This window comes from Labrus bergylta, chromosome 7 (assembly GCF_963930695.1).
Source record: "Labrus bergylta chromosome 7, fLabBer1.1, whole genome shotgun sequence".
Classification (NCBI taxonomy): Eukaryota; Metazoa; Chordata; class Actinopteri; order Labriformes; family Labridae; genus Labrus; species Labrus bergylta.
Window position 1 is genome coordinate 2815506 of NC_089201.1, and position 16616 is coordinate 2832121.

A 16616-nucleotide genomic window follows, 5' to 3' on the forward strand; every position below is an offset into this window, starting at 1 on the left:
GACTCTGTACTAGAAGAAAATGGCTAACATGAAAATACAAGTCAAGCTAGCTGAGATGCAGGGATCTGCTCATGGCTAAAAAAAAACAAACATCAGTGAAGAGATCAGAGGCCTAAAATCAGAAATGAGAGGTGATTTCAACACATCTGGACAAGCTCTTAAGAAGAAACGTGAAAAGGTTTGGATCATCTTAAACAAGACATTCACCAGAGACTTGCTGCCCTCGCTACTGAACAGCAGCAACAAAGAGAAAGAGCGGATGAAGCAGAAACACGTCAGGGTCCAGAGCCCAGATTTCTTCTCCTAACGACACCCAAGATAAAGTGTTTTAAAAGAAAAAGGCATCCGATTCCAGGAGTACCAAGATGCTTATTTTTCTCTAACTACCTATAGACACTGCCAGGGAGGAAAAGCAGGAAATGGTAGTTTGCAGACTAATGGAAGTGATGCGTGCTCCCACAGCAGTGGATACTACACTGGAGTCAGAGCTCTGTGCAGCGATGAAGCGGCAACGCAAGGAGGGACCAGGAGGAGCAACACAGCAGCGGGACTTTGAGCTAAGGGAAAGCTACAAGAATTTAAACAATCCTCTGATACATAACTGATGAAACAGGTTGATTATGTTCCATTATGTCAACATTATGACCCTATACATACTGTATAGGTCTTTGACTTTTTGAGTTCTGTGTTTGTTAGACTCTCCTGAAGTTAAGAAGTTGGACTCATTTAAATTTGAGTTTCAACATTTTTCTTTGTGCTATTTTCAATCATATTCTATCACAATATATTGACATAATGCACAGCAATCATTTATATCTATGATGTTGTTTCTTACATACTTCAAGCAAGGGCTGCTCAATTACAACAACAATTCTTATCACGATTACATTTACCACACATGACAAAACGAGCGCAACATTGCTGCACAGTACTCGTTTAATTACAGTTATCTTATTCTAATGATAGTGAAAAGACAAATTGTAATTCAAATTGAAACTACTTCAAGTCCTTTCTTACTTGGTGAGGCCGACATCAAACAGTTCAGCAAGGTATTTTGGTTTATCCAGCAAGGCCGTCAAAGCCCAAAACGCCTCTTCCTCTTCCAACTGCATCAGCAGCACTGCTGCTATGTAGGACATCCCTGTAAGACACACACACATTAAAAAAAAAATAATGTACTCTCTAAACAGTGCTGTGGCTGTTCGGGAGACAGCATTTGAAATGTTATTAAACAGCTTAGAAAATAAAATACCATTAAATTAGTATCATGTTCTACTGCTGAGCGAAGTTTTACATCAATATGTTTGAAGAATACAACATGCCACCTGCCCTCATAACAACTTCTGCAACTTTCCTTTAAAACACAATACAATACACACAATACATTTTCAAAGGAAGCAGAACTCACTTAGGAAGACAAGAGTATTTTCAGTTGTTAGATTATCCAACCTTCTAATGTGCTATGCTGTCACACAATTAATTACCTTTTTTGTTTCACAAAATACCTACACTGTCATCCCCACAGATTAAATGACCAAGCTTCTATTATTAAAAACTATGCTTCAATAATTAGTAGAGTAGAGTGTGGTTCACTATTTAAATAGGCCTCTGCCTCCGCCTAGTGGTCTAATCACATACTGCACCTTTGTTCATCAGAGAAGTGTTTATGGTTGAGGATGAGTGAGGGATCGGATATGAATATCTAATGAAGATACGTGCCCTCCACTGGTGTTTAGAAGAGGCAAAACAATCTGATGATTATGTAAAGACACACAAAGCTAACAGGAGAACTTACCTTGGCTGTATCCAACATGTGGGTTGTACTTGGCATAAGCGATGAGGACCCTGAAGAGTTTAGCTTGACCCTCAATAGCTTCCGGGCTCTCACCCATCAAAGAGCGGTGCGTAGGGAAGGAACGCTCTGTGGAACAGCCTTAATTAATATTCTTCAATTGTTCATTTCTTCCTAAATTAGACCAGGAGTATGTTTGTACTTGATGTATCTCCCAGAGAATATCTGTATGTCAGAGTTTCAATATGAGACGCACTACAAAGAAGTACAGTAACACATAAGACTGATTTTTTTCCTAACATTCAACTGATTATAAATCATATTGCAACTGACTCATCCATCTGAGATTCAACAATACCATCAATTATATAGACACACAAAGCCTTCAACAAGTGTTCCCCTGTATTAGCTCACGTAAGTCCAGGGCGATCTGTCTGAAGACAGTGATGTCATCTACAGAGTAACTGGTCGCAGGGCAGCTCGACGGCTGCTGATGATTCAAACCCAGATCATTTTGGGTCTCGCTCAGTGTTGCGATTGCTGACAGGATACCGTATTCACTGACTCCCAAGTCCACCAAGGGCCCTCGCACATCTGACAAGCACTTCTGTTGGAGAAAGCCCGACAAAAGTCATTGTTAGAAATCATTGTGATTTACTTTAGTAAGCACCCTTCTAGTCTTTAGACCTCTCAGAGCAGTTCACATTACCCTTTCACTAATTCAAAGTTTCATACTCCTAGTTAATCTGGTAAATGTGAAGCCAACACTAATAAGTAAGACTCAGTTTATAACATTGTTAAAGTTAGTGATGGTGGAACTGTAGAGCATTTGACTTTTAGAATGGGCTAAGACAATACTTGTTTCAATACCTGAGTAACAAATTTGAAGTCCTGTGTACACAACATTTGTCTGTCTCAATTTTTGGTTTTTTTTTATTAAGTTCCTGAGTTTGACCTTTCAGTCTGCCAATCAGTGCGCAGTGGTGCGGAGCCCACAGACTGCACTCTGCAGGTCAGGTCTACATTAAACATAGCAACCAAGTGACATCTCTGACTTTCTGCACCAACAGCTAACATGACTTGTCCAAGTTCATGAAACACCAAAGGAACTCAAATATACTGTATGTCTGTATTTGCCAGTATGAGAACAGTCTGCTGTGTTGAGGCATCACCAACAGGAAGAAACACAACTGCATGTAAAAAAAAACAAAAAAAAAACAGCACCTTACTGCAGGATTTTACAGAAGTGCTGACATGTTTATAGGTTCTTAAAATTGTAACCACTGAGAAACACTGTGTGCTCGGAAAAAGGAACAAAGAAAATCCTTTGGCTGAAGCTGGAAGCATGTAAAAACTTTGGCCGGTCTGCCACAAGGTACCAATCTGATGAATCAATCAGACACCTCCCTGTCTCCCTGCTCGCTCTGTACCCCTTGCGTGCACTAGACCACACTCAAAAAGATGACGGAGTTCATACTGTGTGTTTGTTGTTGGCCTTTGTATTATGATAAAGTTTAGTGTTTGCTTACCGCTGAATGAGACAACGTAGTTTCTACACAATGCAAGTGATGAGTAGAGGTCTGCTTTATGGAGCAACAGTGCTCATGCATGTAAGTGAGGGGCGTGGCTTATGAGGGAGCACAGAGGGGGGGGGGGGGGGGGGGTGTGGACAGAGCACTGAGGTAACACTACTTTCCAAATCATGCTAGTTTTCAACAATGACCAACCCTGTCCTGCCTGAATGAAGTAACATCTCCTATATATATATTTGTTTATGTTACATTACTTCTAATTTTTTTAGCAAAATACCCCAAGTCAGGAAAGTTATGAATTGTTGACAGTACAAAATACTCTAGACATACAGTAGAAAGCAGCCATTACTAACAGAAATTCTTTTTTCTTTTTTTTCTTAATCGTCCATGTTTTTTTGTGTCTACATTTAGTTGGAGGCTAGATAACCAGGTTTCTTATATCATTAATTTAACTACAAACTAGTTGGGAAGCTAGGACTGTAAACCCTTACACAGAGGTAGAAGAAATGTCCCTAAGGTCTACGAGGCAGTGATTGCAGGCATTAGTATTGGGCTTACATAATCTGTATAACTTGTAGCCCTGTTTAAACAATCTAAAGTGCATGGTCTAAAGTGCACAGTGCCTGTCAAAAATAAGTAAATAATACAGAAATTAGCCTCTAATTACTTTGCACAAGCTAATTGTGAACGCTATTTTGCCTGCCTGCGACTCTGCCAGTCTATTGTTCCGAGTTGCTCAGTTGAGCTTTCTGCTTTCTCAAGAAAGCAATGCTGCATTAATGCCCCAAACAAAACCTCATTTAAAGAACAAAATACTGCGGGTGCACAGGTGGGCAAAAGTTCACTTACACATGCTTTACATGAATATGACAAACCTGTTGGTCAAAACCCAGCAGTTAAGCTATGCTGTGTGCCTCTATGCACCAGGTATAATTGTAGGAAGGATTCAACTCAAAATAAAAAAAGTGATAAGTTATTGAAGATACAGTACAAACAGAAAAAACAGATTCAAGAGTAACACGTTTAGACAATTCAATACAACATTAGTCAAGTAACCAGTTTGTACACAAGAAGAAGGGGGGGGAAAGCATTTAACAAAAATATGAGCAGAGGCTGATACAAGGGTTTTTCTTTTTGCTGTTTTGTTTATTATTGAGGGACAGAAACTGTGAGGGAGACCAGAGGCTTATATGAAGCAAGTTCAACCTAGCTAGTGTACCTTTTTGTTATCTGGCTTCATTAACCCTAACAAAGGATCAAATGAAATGGTCACACGATGCTTGTTATCAACTTGATACGACAACCCAGGTTTAATGAACATTCACAAAAAAGGTTGTTGTGTCAGCTTGAAATAGTAAAAGCTATCAGGATCATGAATAAAACTATCTTATATAAATGTAACAATGAATTTCATACAATCATATTTATGTTGATGTTGATTTCTGATTGGACAGGAAGCTGATGGTTTCACTTTTCTTACTTGTAGCCTGGTGGTCTATATTTCTTTTATTTCAATCCCAACCTTGTGGTAATTAGGATTATTTCACCAGTAAGAAGGCACAGGGGAAAGTTTTTTAGATGATCTTTTTGTAGTCCATTTTCTGAACATTGTAGTTTCAACACGGCCGACCCACGTCATTAACCTCCGCCGGCCCGTCGCATTTAATGACGTCACCTAGTGAAAATGTGGTCGGATTGTCAGAGCAATGAGATCGCCTTTCTCTAAGTCCTTTATGAATTCTCCTAACATCTTTCCTTAACCTCATGACGTTTTCCCCGGGGTTAAGGTAAAGTGGATAGTGAAGGAGATAGGAGGGACTATTGGAACGCACCCTAACTCTACTAGAGAAGCTGTTGCTAAGTGTAGCTGAAGTTAGCTGTTCAGTTTCCTGATAGCTCAGGCTACGAGTAAAGTGCGCTACAGTAAAGCTCGCACATTACGGTCATTTGTTCTGTTTTTTTTTTACATGTTTTTGAATTTGCATCAATTCTGAATTTGTTTCTGAATGTTTCCTAATTAAAATAGTTCGAGCCATTGCAGGTTGGTTAGCCTTGTCAGTCACTGAAAAAATAGAGCTAGTAAAAATACCACAGGGATATTCTACAAAGGGACATGTGTCTAATCAGATCTCTCAGTCACAGAGCTGTATGAAAGATATTTTAAATTCTTTACAATTATCAAAGCACTGAAGACATCTGTTTAAAACATCAAATGAAGCATGGGCTACCTATCACTTTTAATTAAGCTTTTATATACATTTTTAGGGAAAATACTTGTTGCTGTCTTCATCTTAAACTGTCAGACACCACATATGGGAACATAATGAAGTTAAAGGAAGAAGCAGGAATTATAATATTCGGATCTATTGGGCATTAATGATTAGCATGAGTCACTGCAGCTGTGTTGAGTTTAGTCTGAATCCTGTTTAGCTTCTTTATTCCTTTCTAATATCATCGTTTGCTATGAGCTTGTACAAAACGACAATCTACTGACAACAGACCTGTCCATGCTTGTGAAGTTGTGATAAGTAAAATGAAGCTAACACTTTTTGAACATGCACATTAAAATACTGGCCATACTAAATAAGGCCAAATAAGCGAAAGATACCCTGGGAATGTTGAACTGGTTTCTTAGTATTGGCCCATAGCATCTTTTGGTTTCCATTCTGAACCTCACATGCTGACAAAATGACTAGTTTCAAGAAGACACAAAGCCATCCTTCTATTGGATCCAAGTAGCACTGTGTTGTACCTGGTAGTTGAAGTCACTAGTTTCTCGCAGACTGTCAGTAGTAAGAAGACATTTCCATACTCTCCCCCTCAGGCTTGGAGGAATACCCATCCTGATAAATCGCTCAATCTGGAAAAACCAGAAGCATGTGTAAATATCACTCTTATTCCTGAGAGATTTGATACTTTTTTTTTTTTTTTTTTTAAATATGAATGAATGTTACCTGGCTTCTGCAGATAAAGCTGGCTCCATTCCAGTAACTGAGTAGTTCACACAGCTCTTTCACCCTCACTGGGCTCAGCTGGGGGTAGCTGTTAACAGAAGTCACACAAAGTATAAAGTCAGTTCCCTTGTTGTAAAAATATCACATTGAGTTTAGTTTAAAATGATATCACTTGAGACAGATTATAACGACAATGCACGTTAGAGCTCCAATTTATCCTTTAATCGCTGAAGTTATTTATCCTTCACTAATGTGTCACAAATATCCGATTTCAGCTACTTGGGTGATTTGTTTGAGTTTGATTATAGGAAAAAAAACAAGACTTTTCAGTACGATTTCTTGTGCTTAAGGGTAGGCTAAACTGATTGACATTGTTCTTCCTATTAATTGAGATAGCCTAGTATAAATGTAAATGAATAAGAAATGTAAATATTTAGCTGGAATCATGGAGCACAGTCTGTCTAAGGTTAAATTAGCAAAACCCGAGTAAATGACTATGAAGTAGAACCCAAATAGGCCATATCATCGAGTTTACCTCCACCTAAACACCATGTTTCTAAAGAATAGCCTACCGTATATTGTACATAAACAAACATGGGGATAAATATGAGGGACAAAAAATGACTAAAGTATAAATAAATAAATAAATGTTGAGAGAAATGCATACAATAATGTATAAATAAATAAATACATCAATTAATATATATATATATATATATATATATATACAAATACATGTAACAATTCATATAAAATTAATATATAAATAAATATATTCAGATATCTATTTATGTATTTCTGTGTTCATGTTGTACAAGGAAAAGTAAGTAGATAAACAAATATAGAATAAAAGATAAAAGTAGCGTTTAAAACGCTAACAGCTTGCTGAATAAATAATACTTCTGCTTCAGCAAAATGTAACGTTACTTTCCGCACCTGTAATCATGACATCGGTGATGAACTTTTTGGTGCTTTCGTTTAGTAAGAGCAAAGCCGAATTCATCAAAGTGCAAATTCTCACTGCGTCTTCTAAATGTTGAGCTTCTCCTACTGGCGTTGCTACTGTTTCTCCTCCTCATAGTGTCAAAAGACTTGTGAACTTCACTCTCTTCACCTCCCACAGACTGTGAACTTCACTCTCTTCACCTCCCACAGACTGTGAACTTCACTCTCTTCACCTCCCACAGACTGTAAACTTCACTCTCTTCACCTCCCACAGACTGTAAACTTCACTCTCTTCACCTCCCACAGACTGTAAACTTCACTCTCTTCACCTCCCACAGACTGTAAACTTCACTCTCTTCACCTCCCACAGACTGAAAACTTCACTCTCGTCCCGTTCAACTCAAATGTTTGTTTCTGACCGCTCAACGGTCACTTTGGACCCGCCCCTTGCACTACGTCATCTTTAACTGAAAAGGGGCGTGGCTTCATGAACCAGAGACGTTTCAAGAAGGAGATGTGGTCTCAGCTGTAGATATGTGATATTCAGCTGTAATATTCACTGTAAGGCTGCAGCCTGGCTACTCTCCTCTGTGTGCTCTCGTCTGTGTGCCTGAAGCCGAGCCCCCTGAGCTTCTAATTTTCAACATAAAGCTCCGGAAATAAAAAATATATGTCGTATACATGTGATATATTACAAACATACTAGGTGCTTATATACGACGGAGGATTAGGGCCATGTTAAAAAAATATTATTATTTTTTAATTTCGAGATTTAACTCGTAAATGTACGACTTTAATCTCGAAATATATATATAAAAAAGTAACGTGGCCCTAATTCTCCGTCGTATTTATACATTCAAGACTAAATAAAAATAAGCAATTTCGCCATTCTATATGTATATGTGCTTTTTGAGTTATATATAATCACACAGCTCAATCAGCAGCGCCGGTTCAGCTGTTGAAACAAACGTCGCTCTAACTCTCTCCCTCTGTGTGACTCATTTGAATGTCTTTTCATTCATTCATTCATTTGGGCTTCTTGTAAACCTCGGGCGAGTGACTCCATCTTCTTCACCGTCTTCTACACTCTTATCTTCTTTTGGCGCGATGGTAATGTTTGAATTATTGGATTTCCTTGGCTTTTCTTTCTAGTTGAGTGTTTTATCCCAGCAGCAGTGTCGACTAGAACTTTTACTATTGTTTTGTGTTTTAATTACTTTTCATTTTTGCTTTTACGTGTCTTTATGATGTTTTGGATGTAATGTATTTTGCTTAATTTACTGTACAGCACTTTGGTCTGCCTCGGCTGTTATACATGTGCTATATAAATAAAGTTGACTTGACTTGACATAATCATAGGCTGTAAATATTAATTAATGCGCGAGTTCGTAAAACTGCTTCTTGACCCAGCGCACTTGCCGTTGTAAATTTCTGGAGGAGCGGGGCGCCAGAGCACGAGACGAGAGCACACAGACGAGAGAGCGCCAGGATGCAGCCATACCCGACTCCATGGCTTTGGGAAATTTGCTTTAATATATTTTTAGGGATTTGTTTATAATTAAATTTGGTTATAAAATAAGCATTAGGCTATCTGTACTCTAACATGTTGTAGTGCCACCAAATTCATAGCACACATTCACCTTTTCAAATTGTGTCTTCATGCTCTTTCAAACCACATTTTTATGTTTGATCCTTCAAAATTGTTAAATGAAATTGAGGACTCCAGAAAGCATGGCTTCAGATTTGGATATTATAAATGAGCTGTTGGAAAAAAAAAAAAAATCATAACGAAAGCCTCATGAAGGGTTTTAGCGTCTTCAGGAGTTAGGACCACTCTACTCATCTTCACAAAATGTTTTGTTTTTTATATATATGTTGTGTCTCAATGCAAAAGGTAATCCTTGATGGATTTTAAAGTCATATAGGTCAGGGGTTCCCAAACTTTTCATCTCGGGACCCCCATTATCAGGGTGCCAAAGTCTGGGGACCCCCACTGTCCACACAAAGATTTTCTGAAGAAAGAATAAGAACCACGGAAAACCAAAATGGATTCAGCTAAACTCCTGTTCAAGATGCACCGGAATAGACTCTGAAAAGAGGACTGGATTATCATCAATGTGTGCTGTGAGTTTGTTGAGAATACAACATGAAAATGATATGAAAGTATATTTTATCAAACTTAAGTGTTGTTGTATAACTCAGATGAGTTGATTTATATATGAGTTTTATATGAGTTTTGATAGCACTACATGTTATATTACAAACTTTAATGATGTATAACCAGAAAACAAATACCATTGGTGGCAAAGTTGATTGATATATATCTACAGCTATAGTCATTTTGTTAGTTTTTTTAAATTGTGTTTTTAGAACATCAAGGCCTTCATTAATAACAGCCCAGCTGAAGAGAGAGCAGGGAAGAGGAGCAGGTTATAACATGCTGCAGGGGACCATACATTGGACTCAAGCCTTGGGCCTCTGAGGGTAAGTTAATGAAAATATACATGACACTTAAATGCTCTTTATTGTAATGATTCAAAGTATAAAGTCTACTGAAGAATGTCCTTTGATTGGACATAAGCGTATGTCTATTATGAATAACAGTGAAAGATGCTGCATCCATTTTCCAGCAAAGAATAAATGCTAAACCGCAGTGGGTTGTGTGCTTCTGATAACTGATAACACAAGTTTTCAAAGGTTAAGTATTGTAAGAAATCTTCATTCAACAGTGACTTGATCATTTCTCTTTGTCTCCACTTTGTATATTGTTTGGTAGCCATCGTCCCAGGCGTACAGCTGTTTCTCTCCAGGGTGGTAGTGGATGCTGCTGTGGCTGGTGTAGCGCTTCGGGAAGAACATCACAGGACTCTCTTCACTGATGATGGATTTTACACACAAAAAGAAGAGACAATTTGGTAAATGTTGGTAATAAGTATCAATTAAATTAATATATATATATTATTATATATATATATTTTTAAAACCTTGTATGTGGGCTGCTCTATCTTGATGTGTGTATATAACAAACCTGTGGATGGTGTCATGGATGTCGAAGAGACACTGTACGGTGGAACGTCCTCCATAACGTGTGTTGTATACCACATAGAGGGCTCCACATATAAGGAAGGCTCCCTCAGCATCACGACTTCTACATTGTGTATCCCAGGTGTACTCTACTGCCAAAGACCCTGAGATAGAAACATAAAACAGACACATTACAGGCTACTTTGGCTACTGTATACATCTGTGTCTATGTACAGTACAGGGGTGGTATGCTCTACCTTTATCCAGTTTGGTAATGATCAGGTTTCCTCCATACTCAGGGTCAGCATGGATGACCCACAGTCCAAGTTCATCCACTGCCAGGTCCAGGTAGGTGTTGGGGTTCAAACTGTAAACGGGTAGACGACCTGCTCCTGGTAGCAGCGTACTGTCCACCACAGTACCATTCAACAAGTCGACCTTTTTCAATGGAGAGAGATGAATATGCAAACATTTTAAAAATTCTATCAAAGTTTTAATTCATTTTAACTCTGTCAGACATCTACCAACTTAACTGGATAGGTGAGAGAGTAACATACTACAGCTATGCAAGTATTTCTGTGAAACTATATCTCATAGTGTTGCTTACAATGACAATGCTAATCAATAAACATTATATTTGATTACTCATGTTTATTATTTTAGGTATCTTATCCAGCTAATATTTCCTTATTGGAACTGTAGTTTAGGCTGATTTGAATTCTGTTATTGTTTGTAGGTATTTAAACCAAATGATTGGACAAAAGGATGCCATATTATATAAAGGTAAGGGATCACCAGTGTGAACAGCTGTTGGATGTTTCACTTAGAGCAGAAATGTCAACCTTATGATGACCTTATCAGGAACATTAAAGGGTCACCAGAGGCCTTAGGATTTATTGCATAGCAGTTCTAGAAAGTAAGCCCTGACTCAGTGCATTGCAATCAGCAGTCGGTAACTATTGCCTCACAATGTGACTATTCATTGTCATGTGACCACTGAATCAAACAATTTATCCAATCCTTTTTATATTTTACAAACCAAGTGTAAGTTAACAAAGACTGTCTAAATGGTTAGCAATTTAAAGTATAAAGCTTTACTTTACTCACACACCTTCAATATCTGGTTTGGTGTATCTGCCTTGTGGTAGTAGAGGAATCCATTGTAGACTACATGACCGGTTCCCTGCCAGTGAAAAGGAAGCTTCAGAACCTTAGCTGGCTGTGTGGTGATCCTCTCTGTGAAACTGTGCAGAGAAGCATACTCCAGCAGAGTGCTGTTACGGATTCCACTGAGCAGGTAGACCTAGGAGATTTACAGTAATGAGTAGAGAAATGAGTGAAATGTGGACAATTGCACTTGGACTACAAATGCAAAAACAGAACATTCGATGGCAAAATCTGTTTCCTCACCCACAGATTCTGCATTGTCATACAGTAAATAGAGATTGAGGCAGAAAAGTACAAGAAGACAGAAGTGTTGAAAGAAGAAGGTCAGGAATCATTATCCAGCAGTTCAACACTCAGACAAACAAAGTCCTAAGCTCAGACAGGAAGACAGCTGTCTATTTACTGTAAATGGTCCACTACTAAATTATAATAATTCTCATTCCGCATCTTTACAAATAACAGACCTTGGCTGATCCTTCAGAGGGGTCCCTGAACCAGCAACCGTAGGCATCTCCTGTCTTCTTCACAATCTTCAGAGACTTGATTTGACTCAGGGCTGTGTTGCAGTCTGGAGGTATTGGAAATAAGAAAATTAAATGTTGGGTTTCTTATTATAATTAAAGTCATGAACATTATCATGTCATTTTTAAGGTTACAAGTCTTTGTCTTTTCTTAAGTACTATTTGTTCATTTTCAGCCCTTATATCATATTTATCATAAGCTTTGAACACTATAAGGCTCTACATATTTGCCTACACACACACACACACACACACACACACACACACACACACACACACACACACACACACACACACACACTGTATTATGACCAGGTGCACCTCCTACCCCTCTCAATCTTGATCCTTCCTTTCTTCTGCAGCTGGTCCAGTTCTGCAGCCTTTATCTGTTGTTCTAGCAGTGCCTCCTCCATCTCAATATTAGACTGGCTGGGAATTTTATTCTCAAGATATTCCAACTCTCTCTCCACCCGGTCTACACGGACAGACACACTGTCCACCTGGCTCTTAGTCTCTGATCTATGGAGATATACAGTACAATTCATACAGTTTCATCTTCAGAAACTTCTGTATTATCTTCATTGAGTGACATAAAATGTGAGCCATTTATTTTTCTAAAAATTGCCCACTTTGGGCACATATAAAGTTGTTGTTTTTTCTGACAGGCTTACCTCAGAACACTGAGAGTGGACAGATAACCTCTGATTTCAGAGGAGAGATCATAAGTCTTCTGGGTGATACCCACTGTGTTCTGCTCGCAGATATTAAGACGCTCCTGAATGACACAAAGTGTAAAGAATGCAGAACCAAAGCAATCCTCCTTCTCACAACACACTCCTCATCTGGCTCTTGACCATGGTGGCATCACATTTGCTATTGTTAGCAAACTTTTGTTTTGATTTTGTGGATGTAAATGATATAATGATTTAGTTACTTGCTATGAATTATGTTTCACTTGTTTTAATATTTATCTGTACAGTAAGTATCATTGACTGTTCTCTTCAGCAAGTAATGCCTCACATAAAGCATTTTAAAACCAAGACACATTAACACCAATTAATACAACTTTTTAATGAAGAAATGGTGCTTCTTAAAATAAAGACATGGGTCTGACAGCTGAGAGTATACCAATATTTTGGCCCCAAGATGTTTCCATTTTTATTATGTTATTCCTTAATCTGCTAAATTAAAGTCTGATGTTTATAACATTAAGGCAAATAGAGCCAACAATCTTATACAAGATAGTAAACATAGATTATAAACATGACAGAGTGCGTTAATGTTAGCTGCATGATAAAGGTCATGATCTCAAAAAGAAGTACACCTACCTCCATCTGAGCCAGTCTCCTCTCAAGGTACTGGAGAATAAAGTTATCGTGGGAAGACCCCTGACTCCAGATAGAACCAACAGTCAGACATAGAGATATGAAAAGGATGGGAAGCACTTTGCTTGACATGACGAGGACTTCTATTAATAATTCAGCACTAAAACTCTCCCTGCTGCTGGAAGAACTTCAATGTTTCTGTCTCTGAAATGCCTTTTTAGTGGTAATCAGACCTTTGCTGTGAGTTTCTAAATTCTCCTGCAGAGTGTCACTCTAATGAAAAAAACTTTAAAGGTCCTTGAATGGCTTGTCTGTTCTCTCCTGCTGCCCTCAGTAAGCGTTTTAGTCTTGTCAGAGTTGTTTCCCGAGAACTTTCTGTCTTTAATCAGTTGTTGCGCCAGTGGATTTGGATCCAAGTTAACCTCGCCCACAGTCCCTCCCAGCCCCCCTCTCTCTCTCTCGCCTAGCCTCTCTTTCTCTCTCTCTCCCTCTGGAGTTTCTGTATCTGAAGTATAAGAGAGAAAACCGAAAGAGGAGGGGGAGATAGAGACAGCCAGAGCTAGAAAAAAACCCAATAGCTCAGATCGGTCAGTTTTGTAATACTCTCCAGATGGGCCTCTGACACGTCCTCAGTTCTCACAGTGAGCAAAGGCTGTTCAATAAATGAATGTCCACAAACAGGATCCTGTGGACATTCATTAATGGAGGGGTCTCAGAGTGAGGGGGCTACCCACAGTGGGTGCTCCTGAGCTGGTGGGGGAATTTGGTGCCTTGCTCAAGAGCAACTCAGCAGGTGGACTACCACCTCTTCAGCTACCAAGCAAATTTCTGGACGTGACGGGACTTGAACCAGTGACCGTCTGATTCCCAAACCAAGTCCCTACAGACTGAGAGACTGCTGCCCAATTTTAGTATCCTACAAACATGCTCAGTTTTCACAAGGCTTCACATGTTATATCTTTAACTTACAAAACAACAAGGCAGGTTTCCGCCGGATGGATTACAGGTTTGATATGACTTAAGACCCTGTATTATAAAGCCACAGATCAAATATGACATTGTTGCCTTGTAATTTTCCTGCTCCCAAGTCTACACTATGTTGTTAAAGACATGCTATTATCTAATATCACCAAATCCTCCAAAACAGTGATTATTCTGCCTGAAGAGACTGAGGGAGAAAGGTCCACACATGCACAGACATCTGGCTTTATAAATCAGTGCTTGGGCATCTTTTCTTAATAAAATGTTGTGGGGTTTGGCAACATTCAGATGGATTCAACAGTTTGCTGCCATTATGTGCTGCAGGTTGAATGGCTTTATTTATCTGCTGCCTTTCAGAGCCACCTTGGTCTTTTTTTCTGCCGGTTCCAATGACAGAAAAACCCATGGTTGTCAATTTGCAACACTATTAGATTTGATGGGAATTAAGCAGAGCTTTGATTGAAGGAGCAGCTTAGCAAGACATGGACAACAGATAAGGCACTTTCATGCTATTAGAACAACACATTTTTTTATTTTTTTTTGAGATATTTCAAACTCTTGTCAGGCCTCTGTGGTTATACCAGGTTTCTACCATAAGATGGAGCCACATCACATCAAGAATACAACTACTTCCTCCTAAATCTTCCAGTTGAACAGTAGAAAGTCTTCGCATGACAACCCAAACACAGCCACCTGCTCCCCCAACCACTTTATCTCTATCCCAGAATTACAGCCTGTGGGGTGTGCTGGTAATAATAAGGTATCCGGAAGTAAACAGGTACAGGAACCAAATTACCTATTCTGCTGGTCAATGCCACATCTTTGTAACTCTATAGTTACAGCCATAATAACTTGTTGATGTTATAAGATTTATTTTGGAAATATAGACTGTCTCACAAAGACAGTTGAACAAAACATAACCTTTAGGAACTCATTCAGAAAGCCTTCTATGAGCTACAGAAAAACTTGCCCAAAAACAGTGACTATGGATTTTGCCCTGCTGCAAAAGGTCTACAACAACACAAGTTGGGAACCTTAAATGGTAAGGGTTGACACAAGGAACCATTACAACAAACAAAGGCAGTCTCATTGTTCATACAGGTAACTGATAGAAAACTAAACAACAAAATCCACTCTTGAAAAAATACCAGGAGATAATTTTGCTTTCAAATAAAGTAAATAAATATACTACAGGAGTTGTACTTGCTTAGTCAGTGGGCTCAGTCAAATTGAAAATCCAAAACGCTTTGCAAAAGGGAAAATCACAATCACTGAAAAGACAAACTACACAACACATGAGCAGATGTTACAACACCAGTGCAAATGCCACAAAATGGAATTTGTGCATTCATGTTTGTATTTTGGCATTTGTAATAGTTTTTCTGTTAATGAGGTTAATGCTTTTACCTTTTGAAAAGGGTATAGGCCCTGCCATTTTACATATCTTCTACAACGTTTTCTTGCCGTTGTTGAAATTATCACTCAAGTACACTCTCTCTCTATCTCACACTCGCACACACACACACACACACACACACACACACACACACACACACACACACACACACACACACACACATAATGAGCTGTAACCTCATGAATGTTTCATAACAATTTGTGGAGGAGACCTATAAAATATCCATAGACTCTCAGCAAGACATCTGACTGGGTTCATATTCAGGACTGACGTGTGTGTGTGTGTGTGTGTGTGTGTGTGTGTGTGAGAGAGAGAGAGAGATAGAGAGAGGGAGTGTGTTTGTGTGTGTGTGTGTGTGTGTGTGAGAGAGAGAGAGAGAGATAGAGAGAGGGTGTGTGTTTGTGTGTGTGTGTGTGTGTGTGTGTGAGAGAGAGAGAGAGATAGAGAGAGGGAGTGTGTTTGTGTGTGTGTGTGTGTGTGTGTGTGTGTGAGAGAGTGAGGGAGATAGAGAGAGGGAGTGTGTGTGTGTGTGTGTGAGAGAGAGAGAGAGATAGAGAGAGGGAGTGTGTTTGTATGTCTTTGTTGGGTTTGTTCTTGAATTTATGACTATATTCAAAACGTGTTTGCCGTCTCATAAGGACATTATAAGTAAATAATGTTTCTCTGTGTGTTGCTTGTGTATCATGTGTGCATACACATATATAACCAATGACTTTTATGTAACTATCTGTATCTACCATAGTGAATGTGATTTTCTATTATGACATCAAAGTTGTAAATATTTGACATTTACTTTATCCTGTATGTCTGTCCATATGTATTTTGATTCATTTTTGCACCTGTGTGTGTTTTTCTATTTATGTGTGTACATGTGAGTGTGTGTGATTAAGTGTTGTCAGGTCCAGCACATCATCACTATTAGGAGAATACTATTAGGAGCTGTGGCTCAGAGTTGGTC

General features: G+C 38.8%; 2 protein-coding genes across 2 annotated transcripts in view; both read right to left on the bottom strand.

Annotated features, from left to right (window-relative positions):
* The window catches only part of si:ch211-266k8.4 (rab GTPase-activating protein 1), a 56572-nt gene extending 48952 nt beyond the window's left edge, over window positions 1-7620 (bottom strand). The window contains exons 1-6 of the mRNA XM_065957022.1: window positions 7215-7620; window positions 6279-6366; window positions 6077-6184; window positions 2207-2399; window positions 1796-1921; window positions 1018-1141 (exon numbers count right to left, since the gene is read on the bottom strand). Coding sequence (XP_065813094.1) covers window positions 1018-1141; window positions 1796-1921; window positions 2207-2399; window positions 6077-6184; window positions 6279-6366; window positions 7215-7357 — 782 coding nt within the window. The 5' untranslated portion in view covers window positions 7358-7620. The remainder of the gene's footprint in view (window positions 1-1017; window positions 1142-1795; window positions 1922-2206; window positions 2400-6076; window positions 6185-6278; window positions 6367-7214) is intronic.
* A 2108-nt stretch (window positions 7621-9728) lies between these two features.
* On the bottom strand, window positions 9729-13659 carry olfml1 (olfactomedin-like 1). The gene is made up of 8 exons (XM_065957160.1): window positions 13264-13659; window positions 12607-12710; window positions 12264-12454; window positions 11879-11982; window positions 11359-11550; window positions 10505-10685; window positions 10252-10411; window positions 9729-10098 (listed from the first exon to the last, which is right to left on the bottom strand). The coding sequence occupies exons 1-8, from the start codon at window positions 13390-13392 to the stop codon at window positions 9942-9944; spliced, it is 1218 nt and encodes a 405-aa protein (XP_065813232.1). The 5' UTR covers window positions 13393-13659; the 3' UTR covers window positions 9729-9941.
* Between the last annotated feature and the right edge of the window lie 2957 nt (window positions 13660-16616).